At 36.7% G+C, this 13,076-nt stretch overlaps 1 protein-coding gene across 8 annotated transcripts in view; it reads left to right on the plus strand.

The window, feature by feature from the left end:
• The window catches only part of PLS1 (plastin 1), a 42,963-nt gene that overhangs the window by 13,249 nt on the left and 16,638 nt on the right, over positions 1-13,076 (plus strand). For 6 of the 8 annotated variants that reach the window (XM_042042752.1, XM_042042750.1, XM_042042749.1 and 3 more), the window contains 4 exons: positions 5,795-5,902; positions 9,251-9,414; positions 10,598-10,727; positions 12,379-12,511. In XM_042042752.1, coding sequence (XP_041898686.1) covers positions 5,833-5,902; positions 9,251-9,414; positions 10,598-10,727; positions 12,379-12,511 — 497 coding nt within the window. In that variant the 5' untranslated portion in view covers positions 5,795-5,832. Of the gene's footprint in view, positions 1-510; positions 638-5,794; positions 5,903-9,250; positions 9,415-10,072; positions 10,179-10,597; positions 10,728-12,378; positions 12,512-13,076 lie in introns of those variants that run through there. The other 2 variants (XM_042042751.1, XM_042042754.1) reach the window with 2 other exon arrangements.

The raw sequence follows: 13,076 nt of genomic DNA on the forward strand, positions 1-13,076 counted from the left end.
TGCAGAACGCTTCATGAAAGATGCTTCCAGCATGCAATATCCTTTTTTCAAAATTACTTCCCTACAAGTGGTGTAGGCATAGGTAAGGTTTCTGTTGATATATCTTATTTGGAGTGCTGAATGCACCAATACAAAGCACAGGCAGTTTGAGATCCTCTTGAATGATGCATGCAAAGGAAACTGCGTGAAACTGATACTGTTGATAAATTTGCATGGCTATTCTGTACACTTAGCAGCCAAAGGAAGCTGGAGGCATTGTGTTTGTATGAAAAGGTATCTTTCTGAAATAAGCTTTTATCTGCCTTATGAGAGAGTTGCTCTCATTCCTGACCTGAGCCTCATGAAATTGTTTGAATTTCATTGAATATGTTACAGCATAGTAAGTGAACTCTGACCAGGCCCATGATCAGTCTAGCAGTTAGATATCTGAGCTTGTTTTACTGTTTATTCATAAGTCATCCAGGTTTATCTTAAAGGCATAATGGAACTGTTGATTCTGTTTTTCACCAGAGTTACTGTACTATGTCGAATAAATTCCTATGGAGTGAGTAATTAATTTCAGTGTACATCTAGTCCTTCCATGAGATACATATTTCATGGCCACTGCGGCTGGTTTGCTAGCCCTCCTTTAGCAGAGGTCAGTGCATACAGTTTTGGACGAAATTAAAAATACTGGTTTTCCCTCTTAAGTTGTACCTTGTTCACTATGTAATGCCATTCGTAAAAGACTGAGGAAAATTCCATGAATTATTGGTTTATATAATATTTCTTCATTGTTATCCTCTAACTTCTAGTAATTAAATACTTTTGATCATCATAAATATATCCAGTCATGTTTATAAGCCCAGGCTGAGAAACATTGTCTGAGTGTTCCAGGTTGTGAAGCTTCAGCTTGTCTGTATGATATTGCAAGAACTTTGCTCTTCGTGCTACTCTGCTAATAACTGTAACCAATATCATAATTATACCCCGTCTCTTCTATCAAAAATTAGCCGCATGTTTGCAGTAGCTTTGTATATATACACACAGGTATATATAAGTATGTAGCAAATTACTTTGACCTTTTGGTGCTCTCCCATTTTTAAGATCAACAAGCATCCTCTGCTGCATTTGGAGTGGATCTATTTTTTTATCTTTTTTCTTTATAAAACCCAGTGCTCATCATTTTACAGGTGTATTAGATTAGTTCTTTCTGAACTAATTAGATGGCTGGCCACACCTGGGATACTGCGTCCAGTTTTGATTCCTGCCACAAACAATTGTGGACAGGCTGGAGATGGTCCAGAAAAGGGCCACAAAGATGATCAGGAAGCTGCCATAGGAGGAAAGACCGAGAGAACTGGGTTTGCTCAGCCCTGAGAAAAGAAGGTTTACGGGAGACCTTATCACCATGTTCCAGTATTTAAAGGGGGGTTACTCCCTTTTACAAGAAGTTGCATGGAAAAGAGGAGGGGCAATATCTGCAAGTTGCTCCTGGGGACATTCTAATTGGTCATAAGAAGACAATTTTTCAGAAAGAGAACTGTCAGTCATTGGAATAATCTCCCCAGGGTAGTGGTGGGTTCCCCAACATTGGACACTTCTAAGATTTGGCTGGGCAGACTGCTGGACCATCTTGTCTAGAGAGTGCTTTTGCCAAGAGAGGTTGGACTGGCTGATCCTTGAGGTGCCTCCCAACCTGGCATTCTGTGATTCCGTGACTGTTCCACAATCAAGGCCTCTTTCACTTTGGATAACATACAGTGCATTTCTTTCCTAATAATGTCTCCTGCAGCCTTATCACTGATATGGGAAAGAAAAGCTATCTTTCTGTATCCTATATAAGGGCAAACAATAATAATAAAATTATAAAGTCACTGAACTCTAATGATTATTCATTTTGTCATAAAGATTGAGACTTACCACAATAAGATAAAAACTTCAGTAAGTTAAGGTAACCTCCACTGCTCTTTTATTACAGACCACCAGTGCAACACCTAAACAATTTGTCCTTTCACAGTGTTAAAGGATCGATTCAGTTGGCCCCTAATCATCTTTATATTTGAAGGACAAGAATAATCTTGTCCTGTAAGTAAAAAGTTCTTTCAGTCTAAGCTGAGCTGGGGAGGGAAAATGAAGAAATAAACGGAACAAACAAACTTGGGTAGTTTTATCTTCTTGGAAAACATCAGAAATCTCTCTGTGTGTGTTCATATCAAGATAACATTCTGTATGTTAGTTCCAGTGCTCAAATCTTTATTGTATGCAAATATTTTCAGCAGTTTTTAATTAGCCTTTCCTCTTCTTTCCTTACTGACTAAAAGGAATATGCAATGCATATTCTTGTTTTAGAGTTCCTTTTGTGTGTCTTATACCTTATAATGCATTATTTTCTCACTAAGACTGGATGGAACTCCTAGTTTTTTCTGGTGAGAGATTAAAAGACACTGATAGTGCTTGAAAGCTACCCTGTTCTCATCACATCGACTTAAGGAGTCCTGGATAACTAACCCAGGAATACCTCAGGTTAAACTGTATTTTGGGGGGACTTTTTTTCCATTAAAATCGATAGCAGGTTTGATTCAAAGCCAAATAAGAGAAGGAGAATTTTCATGTTTGTAATTATAGATAATACATAGTAATAACCAGCTGGTTGTTGACATAAAAGCACAACCTGTATATGCAAATGATGCTCTTTGGCTATCATTAGACACAACAGCTTTAAGAATGATGCAGCAATAGGCAGTATTTGCAGCAGGGAGAGAGGAGGTGTGTCCCTGATACCAGACAAAACGAACAGCAACAAAAGAAAATAAGCTCTCGAGTCAGCATTCTAAACTCCATTGTCACTGCTGTAGCAGCTGCATGTGGAAATGAGGCAAATAGAATTTGAAATGAAGAGCTGGAAAAGAAATTGTCACTTGCCTGCATGGATGGAGACAACTATTGGGCCTGATTGCCAATTAACTGCTCTGTTTTTTCTGACAGCTTTGATAACAGGTCAAAAATGTGATGAGAACTGCTCTTTGACCTACTCACTTCATCTTTTGTGGTTGTTCAGCCACAGATACTCCTCTGCACACAAAGAAATACCACAATCGTACCAACAGTAATTTGTATCTGTCTTATGTTGGATGTGGATGATTTCCAGGAGACGCCTGTGAATTGTCTTTAGATTGAAAAAGCCTTCCAGGCATAGAAAGCAGGCTGAGACTACATAAATATTGTCAGTTCACATTAAGCATATTTTCAAGGACTAAAGAGGATCAAGGGCACTTCATCAGCATTAAACAGTGTTTGTACCTTCCCTGTCCTGGAGCAGTGGGAAATGGTTTAATGTAGGCATAGACTACAGAAAATCGAAGTGTCATATGAATGCCCTCAGAGTACAGAGAAATGTTCTCTGTAAATGAATATACCTTTCAACAGGTAGTCATAGTTCTAAGACATAGGTAAAAAAGGAGGCTAAATCTTGTCAGAATTGCCTGTGCACTGAGTCATCTTGGGTGGTGATGAGCTTGGGTGTGCAAGGTATTTATTAGCTTGGACAGAAGGTCCCTGTTTCCCTACTGAAATGTCTGACTAGTTAAGGTGTTGTCTCTGTTCAAACTGTCTCTCCTGAATGCCCGAACCATGATTGCAGCACTTTTGCTATTTAATTGACCAGATAATTTACCCTGTAATGATATCATAGGCTATTTAAGGCTGTCTCTTTAGGGCGGTTATTAGCTTTATTTATCTGCTTCATTCAAGAACAGATGTTTCTACTGTGTAACTGAAATAATCAACGTCTTTGGAAATCAAAGACTGCTATTTTATGAAATAGAATATGATGGCAAATCTAAATTAATAATCATAAAAGGGCAGGAGTGAAACTAATTGCATGCAACTTTGCAGAAATTGGTGAGATCTGAGTCATGATAATGGTAAATAATTAAAAACACTAATGGTGCCAGCAAAAATGCTGTTGTCTTATACTTGCTTAGCTAAATATTTCACTTATGCTCTGTCATGCCATTTCAGAGGAGTGTCATCTGTTTGATTTTTTTTTTTTTTTTTCGATTTGGAGTACTTTAAATTTCCTTAGTAATTTGCATTTAAATGTTTTATTTTTTTTCACCAATTTTTCCACAGTTCATTATTTCTTTAATTGCCACATCAGGTTCCCAGTGAAGGTACTTGCACTTCCAGAAATGTCTGTGTGAAGGGTTATTTTTTTCTGAATATATATTTTAATTTTTTTTTTTGTTTTGAGTATGAAGACTGCTACATGCTGTTAGTAAGCTTAGCAAAATGGGTAAGAAGGATTTTAGTACTTAAATAAGATCTAGTGACATGAAGGAAAAAGACTTAACTTGCCACCCACACTCAAGGCCACATCCTGTGTGACCCACAGGAACAGTCCCAGTGAAGACACAGAAAATACTAACCCAAGTAAAGTAGACAAGATCTATTTAAAATAACCCACTGTTGTTTAAGAACTCTATTTATATAGCATCAGGGAAGAAAAGTTTTCCACAGAAGGTGGGAAACAAAGGTACAGTCTTTCCTAAGGGCATCCAGAATGATTAATGGTAAAACCAATTGTTGAAATCAGGTTTCCTCTTCTAGGGTCTTGTCCCATGGGTAACAGTCCTGTTCTGTTGGTAGGCTTGGTTTTTGGGGAAGAAGCAGCTGCATATAGCAGATCTGAATATATTTATTGTGAACTTGGTCATTCCAAGAATATATTTTTTCTTTCTCTAAAGCAAAGGCACTAAACCAGAAGGAAAACTTTGGCAAGTTTAGAGTAACTTTGATGAAAATATTTATGTGAGGTGTATTTTTGCCACTTTTGTCTTATAAAGTAAAAGCAAAGATGAAACTTGGATGTTTAGGGTAGGCACAGCCCCACCTGTAGCACACTGTGCTCTTTCTCCAGCCAGGTGCTGCTCAGAGCTTAGTGCAGACAGGTGGTGCTGCCCTGGCCTTGTCTTGTGTGTGCCAGTGGCACAGTGCAAAATGGCAAATACAAATATAAACTTGTGTGTTGAGACAACTGTGTGTGACTTCTTTACAAAGCTGCAATTACTCCCGATAAATCTGAATCATCCTGTTGTAGTAAAGCTTTGATAAGAGGAAATGGGCAAAGATCTTTCATGGGAGCTTATCAACCCTTGTGAAGGTGCCTTCAGTTTTGTTTTGCTTTTTTAAGGAGGTCAGGAGAGAAAGATTCTCACTGAGACTCCAATCTTTGCTCAGTAAAAGCCTTCATTCAGCTCTTTGACAGTGTTAGGACACAACAGGGTATCAGAAGAGTGGTAAGGTTCAGGAGGTGGTTCCTCCTGCAGCAGCTCTGGAAAGGCTCCTCAGTGTTCACCCACAGATTGTGGGAAGGTACTTGGAAATGTCCCACTGAGGTTTATGTTGTGTAAATGTTGGAGTGCTCAGTGCTTTGCAGGACTAGATCCCAGCACTGACCACTTCTTGGCAATGATACTGTATCTCACTTAGAAATTAATGTTTCCAAAAATTGTTTGTTGAAGTCTGAGGAGATTTTAATGCTTGAAAACCACTTAAGCAATGGAGGTAGGTTGCTGGCCAGTGCTTATTGTATGCAAATGAAAATATCAAATGTATGTAAACAGGTGCTGCTATTGTGAATTTTCACTCACTATTACAGTGAAAAGAATTGCTAGGTATTTGATGTACTATAAAATGTTGTTTGTAATGTTTTAAGTGTGCCAGGCCCGGACATGTCATTCAGGTCTGGTACCTTGTGTTGAATAGATCAGTAACTAATATGTATAATATCTTACCTGTTTATTATTATTAGGTATAAGCAATTGAGGACAACACTTCTGCTGTCTGAAGATGGAAAACAACATAACTACTATATCTCGGGAAGAGCTTGAGGAGCTACGAGAAGCATTTGGCAAAATAGGTATGCTTTAAATAAGGGAATCATAAGGATGCCATTAACACTGCAAAACTGTTTAGGATTTGTGGAAGAAATCTTTATGGATCACTTGGTTTTGATAGGGCTGTGTTTTCCCTCTGTATTGCCAGTAATATCTAAAAAAAAATGTAAAAAGACATTTGCATAGAGCCCCTTACTTTCACTGGAAACTATGTGTATTAATTTCTTTCAACTTCAGCACTGAAAACAGATAAATTTTCTTGCAGGGTTGGTTGCATTATTTGTGTTATTGTATATATTACATCATGGGTCTCAAAATCCAGTGTTTTGAACTCCTTAATTCTGAAAAAAGTTTGATTAAGCTTCAGGTGTTATATATGTTCATGTTAGATTACTTGGTTTTTGCTTTACTTTCATGCTTTGGTGAACTAATAATGTCTCTTTTAATTTATTGAATAAGATTTTGTTTTAAGTAAACTAAACTTGGAGATTTTTTGATCTTTTGCGTCTAGCTGATGTTAATAAATAACTGTACAGTTTTGTGTGCTTGACAGGATGTTTACAGATTAATCAGAGCACAGAGAAAGTATAAGAAATTATATAGCAACTAACCCTTTTTTCCAGATTGCACTGCTGTTGTGAATGTTCATGTCTGCTTTATTTCTTATTCGCTGCAGTTCTGAGGGGTGATATGTAAATGTGCAGCTCAGGAAATGAAACAAACATGTTTGTAATCAGTCATAATGGGGGGAACAGGGTCATTTTAGGCAAGAAGTCTTAAATATTAGGAGTCTTTACTTGGTAAAGAAGCTATTGGGAAGCTGTATGCTAGAGATTTTTAAGACCATGAGGAGTATGGAGAAGTGAAGAGGCAGTTATTGAGGTTCTGCCAATACAGATACCACGTGATGCCCAGTAGAGAGTCTGGAAGATTAAAAGAAAAAGAAGCCACTTTTCTTCACTATAAATAATGGAACAATGAACCCATTGACTCAGGATGTTGTTAAGACCAAACAAAGAGTAGAAATTCTAAAAGGGAGTAAGATACATCCATGTAAGATAATTAATGAGTTGCTATTAAACAATCATCAGGACATCTATAGCTCAAGTAGTTTATGTCCTGCAGGTGCTGGCATAACAGGTCAAGGAGAAGAGTGCTGTATACATGTATCAGTTTACTGAGAGATGTTAGCATAGGTAAACACTCACTGGTGTTGTCTGACAGCTTTTCTATACGTTTGGTTTTCACCATCTGTATTCCTTCTTTTTCTCCATTTCCTGCCTGCATATTTTCATATTTCTGCTTTAAGCATTGTCTGTACTGCTCCTACTCACTGAAAAGCATTTTTTTCCTTATGCTTTCTGTAAAACATAAAAATTAAGCATCATTAGATTTTATAATTTTTTTTATTTTTACATTTCTAATCTCTTTATGGATAAATTGCTTGCAGCTACATTGGTAAACTGAGAGAAGGCATGTATTTAACTCTCAGCTTGTCATCATGGAAACTTACCCTCGGTGAAAGATGAACCTAGAGAAATAAAATAGCTGGTAATCTGAGTGAGCTCATGAACATGTCCTCTGCTGGTTAGACCATCCCTGTTATTATGTGTGGTTTTACATGTCTGCAAGCCAGTGGATGGATTAATACATATGCAAATAAAAAGTTTGTGTTTTGATTTGGGAACTTCTGGTAGTATCAAAAACACAAAATGATTTTTTTTTACCCTGTGTTTTTAGCCTTTTGTCAGCAGTGAAATGTGGCTGCCTTATGAAGCTGTACAGAAGCTACATAGTGTAGTATGGACTACAAGAAAATTGCTGTATAGCAATTAATTATGGCTTGAGATGAAAGCATGTTTCTCTGCTTGCCCTTCCGTAATGAGAGGCATTCATCCACTCTGGTATTATTGGCTGAGTTCTGATACTAGACACAGTATGAGGACACGTTTTTAACTAGTAAATGAAAAAAAAACCTCCAAAGGTGGGAGCACCTTCACAAGTCAGAAAAGTGGCCACATCATCTTCTGTTTCTGACTCATTGTGATGTTCTCTTAAATTTCTTACAAATGTATCATTCATAGAACTGGGAAAATACTAGCAACTAGTATTTTTCAGGAGCTTTAATATGATCGTGAAAGTCACTGAAAATTGTTGTCAAACATGGAAAATATTAGCATTAAATATATAAAACAATGGGCGTTATATCCAGTCTTACTTAGGCAGGATATGATTTCTTGTATCTGATTGGACTTTGTCTATATTGTGTATGAACTACAGCTTTTCTGCTTTTAAAAGTACTTCTCTCCATTATGTAGCCAAGGGACAGGTAACCACATTCTCAAATTCTGCTTGTATAAATATATATATAACCATGTATGTGGAAATATGCATAGATTTAAAAAAATAGGAACAGGTAAGGTGGTTGATTCATTTTCGTGTTACTTTGGATAAAAACATGGGTGTGTAAAATGATTGTTTATTATACTAGGATGAATTCAAGACAGCTTTCTGCAAAGAGATTGGCCAAAGGTGAAAGTACAAAGGGTATTTTTGATTGTTTCTGTGCTGCTGCATTATTCATCATGAATAATTCAAATTATACTCAATTTATTTTTATATGATACAGCCATTAATTTCTTTCCACAATTTCAAACCTTTTGTTGAAAAAAAGCATTTTGGTACTTTGCTGTATATGAACGTTCCTGCCATGCTCTTGGGAGCCCCGAGTGTAAGTGGAGGTGGCAGCTCAAATTGCTCCCAACAGAGCCAGTTAAAAGATTAAGGAAGGTCACCTTTAATAAACAGATACAGATCATCCCAGACTTACTCTTCACAAGCAAGCCTGACCACATCAAAAGTTTTGAAGAACAGAAAATATCTATCAGATACTGGGATAAGAAATAAAATGTAGTCAGGCAGAGTTCTTGTGTAAGTAGTTTTTCTTGTGGAAGTGCTCTTCTAATAACAACATGCATCAGATTTGAGCTTACTGATTGCAAATGGTTTAATATTGGCAGTAAGCATATATTAATTGATCTCCCTTTGACTTGAAGGTTTATAGATAATTTTGTTGGTAGTCTTAAAAAAAACTTCACTATTTGCAAATTTGCTATATTGTTATATCTGTGCTAAGGGATCATAAGATAGTTCCTGAGAAAGCATGTAACAAGCTGGCACAAGTCCTAGACAGTTGTGCCTCTAATCCACAAGCATTCCTTCATACTTACTTACCTATATCAGAGAAAGAAATACTAATCTCCGAGAACTGCATTTATCACACTTCATTTATTCTTAACAGTTACCATACTATAGTAAATGAGTATGCATAAGTTTACTTAAGTATAACAACTTGTGTTTTCATTCTACAGATATTGACAACAGTGGGTATGTCAGTGATTATGAGCTTCAAGACCTCTTTAAAGAAGCAAGTCTGCCTTTGCCTGGATACAAAGTCCGGGAGATTGTAGAAAAAATCATTTTAGTGACAGATAGCAACAAGGATGGGAGAATCAACTTTGAAGAATTTGTCTCTGTAAGACATTCCCTTTGGATGTTTATCTACTGTCTGATATCTGCTGAGAATTAGGATAGAAAACTGAATTAAGTGGTACAGCTATTTTTATATATAACTATTATTTTGAGTTTTCTCTGACAACTTAGAATATCCTATATAGTTATTTTCTAATTTTTGTCTTTCACACTCCTGTTTAATTTAACAATTCTGATTTGAGCAGCATGTGAAAGAACAGTAGTTGCAATCAGTCTTGTTTTCTGTTTCCTCAAAGGCGAGGGGAAGGACTACATATTGTAGGAACTGTTGGGCCAGCCCTTGCTCTGACAAAAGAACAGACAATTAGTCACCAGTCTCTGAATGCTCTTAGTAGTGCAAACATTAGTCTATCACTATGCTTAATCTCTATACTAAAGGCTGTTTATTACTGGGAGTGAGGTACAAGTTTTCCCTTTCAGTGAACAGATTTCAAAGTTTTAGACTTTTCTAAATGAGAATCACTCAGTGGTGCATTTTAAAATAAATAAAAACTTACCAGGCTGTTGGTTTGTGGGTGTTTGGGGATGATTATGTTTTGCTTTGAAGTTAGAGTACTGCTGCTAATTGCAGTAAGTTGTTTGTTGAATTAGTTATTGATCTTTCTTTCTGAAATTCTAAACATTCAAATACTTGCTTCCAGATATTAATTGTGTCTGTTACTTATACTTCATTGTCAGTCTGACACCCCTGCAGTATCTGGGCAGAGCTAGGACATATCAATATATCCCATGTGGTTTACATTAGAGGTAGGTGAAAAATGGTATTAGCTTGATAAAGGAAGGGCATGTTTAACTGTCATGTCATAACCTTCTACTGCAAAGCATGTGGGGTAATAAGTGGGAAAAATATACTATCATCATCAAAAATGTGTGTATCTTTAGTTGTGTTCTTCAGTTTACCAAAATATCTGTGAAAAAATTGGGTAGATATTTGTATGTCCTTTTTTTGGATAGCATGGCTTAATACAGGTGTTCACTGAGAAATAGTATGTTAGATATCCAGTATAGATATAGATATCCAAACAGTTGGGGTTTTTTTTGAACAGAAGTCAATGTGAATATCAAAGAAAGTCAGGTTAACTATTGAGTCTAGAATACTTCTATGAATTAACAGTTATTTGAAGGTACAATCAATCACAAAATGCTCTACATTTTTCTAATTTCAGATAATTCAGGAATTGAAAAGCAAAGACGTTAGCAAATCTTTCAGAAAATCAATAAACAAAAAGCAAGGAATCACAGCAATTGGAGGAACATCGGCAATATCTAGTGAGGGGACACAGCACTCTTATTCAGGTAAGAAATAGTTAAACATAGGCAAATTTTGCAAGGAGGAAGACTCTTTAAATTTGCACTACAGAGAAAACAGAGCCTAACTGGAAAATGTTGGTGCTGAAAGCAAATTAACACAGCAAAAGCAGCTGGAGGTGGACAAGGTAAGTGTAGGTGATAGTTTATTAACTCTGTTCAGTTGTTTCTAGTTTCATGCTGCACTTGGAGGCAAGTTAGGCATCTGTGTTAGAGCAGAAGAGGAAAACAAGTGCTGAAAGCTTGTAAGGGGGAAAAATGGCCCCTTTGGCATACTTCTAGTAATGCTAGTCAAGTTTTTGCCTTTATTCCATGCTAATGGGCTCTTATTCCTATATTCAGATAAAAAATGAATCCTTATTTTCATTTCCACAGTGTTAACTAACATGAACTAAAAACCCACTAACAAACCACCACATATTCTTTCTGGATGGACTGGTCTCCTCAGCTGTCTTTGCCATTATGTAATTGTTCACTCCTACATGGTTTTTGCGTAGACTCTCTCACACTGAAGAAGCTGCTTTTAATATTTGATCTGTTTCTTTCTACCTCCCCATGCTGCATGGAATTTAAGTTGGTAATTGTGCCTAATTGCATTGCAGCTCCTGGTGAGAGTGTGAACCACCTTCTAGGATCATATTGCAATCAGCAATATTGCAACTTTTTTGATTGACTTAAGTCTGGAATCTGTGTGGTTCCAGATTGTGTTAAGATTCTATATATGAGGAAGATTCACTTTGATTAGCCAAAGGTGGCAATACCCTCTCTTTCCGTAGCATTCTAGCACCAGCTATACCTGATACGTCCTCAAAGCAGGGCATATGCTCCATCTCAGAGGATGCCTGTGGGGCATCAGAGGTAATTCTTTAGATGCTGTTTTATTTTCGGTGGAGAGAAATGAGCCCCACTAGAGCACAATTCACCTGGCCTGGCCTCACCAACCATCTCGTTTATGATGAGGTGAAGTGTACTCTAGAATTTCACGTTGTTTCCCACTGACAATGAAAGAAGTGTAATGAGTCAGCTGCTTCTTGAGGTGAGGTGAATACTACCTCTGCTTTTTGGGAATTTGGATACTGAGACTTGATTGACTGTTATCAAATAAGCTTTCTTAGATACATAGTAATAAACTCTGCACTGAATATGAAAGAGAATTTAAAACTGAGATATTAAACTTTTTAAGTCTCTCAAAGCTAAAGACAGTTCAGCAGTTAAGATCAGTCTGAAAAGTCTGCCAGTCTCTGAAGTCCAATAGGAGGCTGTATGAAACGCTGCGTTTTAAACCATCAGTGCATGGATTGAGTTATTGCATATTTCAGAGGAGAAATTTTCCCCTCTTCTTTGTAATTGCTGAGAAACTGAATTTGAAGTCAGCCATGAGGATACCTTCCCTATGATGTTCCCATGATTTTTATGTTATCCTTCAGAAAATCACCAGATACTTAGATGGTGCAGTGGGAGAAACTCAATCTGTACTTACCATTTTTTGTGTTCTTTCCCATTGGTCTGATTTTTTTAATAACTGAGCAGTGTGAAACTAAGGGCTTTTGTTGTAGATGAACTTTTTTGACTCAAGTATGCTGTTAGTAGTCTGTGTTCATGGAAATGTTAAACTATTATTTTAATGCTTTCTTTTCAGAGGAAGAAAAAGTTGCTTTTGTTAATTGGATAAATAAAGCTCTACAAGATGACCCAGACTGTAAGCACCTCCTACCCATGAACCCATCAGATGCCAGTCTTTTTAAATCCCTTGCAGATGGCATCCTTCTTTGGTGAGTCCAAGGGTGTGAGAAAGAAAAGAAATTAATCTCAACAGTTAAATGCTGATCACAGTGACATGAATTGGAAAACTTTAGACAGGCTTTAACATCAAGACTCTACTCTTAAATATTTCAATCAGAGGGTAAGATGGGGAAAATCTGTTTGCCCATAGAAATGTGATTTTTAGCAAATTTTTTATGTGACTCTGTGCATATGTTATAGAAGCAGTTTTCCACTTCAGACCCATGTTTATACGTGCTAGATATGTGCAGGCTGTTTATAAAGGAGATAGTTAAACAGTTCATAAATTCATTAGTTGAAATAATTAGAAAACTTGACTACTTAAAATATTTTTTAAAGTTATTAATTATAGTCACTAAATCATGGGATAGAAGGAACAGAATTCTGAATTAAAGCCATGGCAAAACAGAGAGCATATAGTAGGTCCCTTAACTTTAGTTTGCTGTAACTTTCTAGTTAGTTATAGGTAGATTAATAGTACTTAACACACCATGGTAACAAGGGATTAGCATATTAGTAATGATGTGAATTGAGATCCATGTGGTACGAGGTACT

The sequence above is a fragment of the Corvus kubaryi genome, unplaced genomic scaffold, assembly GCF_017639235.1.
Source record: "Corvus kubaryi isolate FWS band 111438036 unplaced genomic scaffold, C.kubaryi_AGA036_p1.0 37397, whole genome shotgun sequence".
NCBI lineage: Eukaryota > Metazoa > Chordata > Aves > Passeriformes > Corvidae > Corvus > Corvus kubaryi.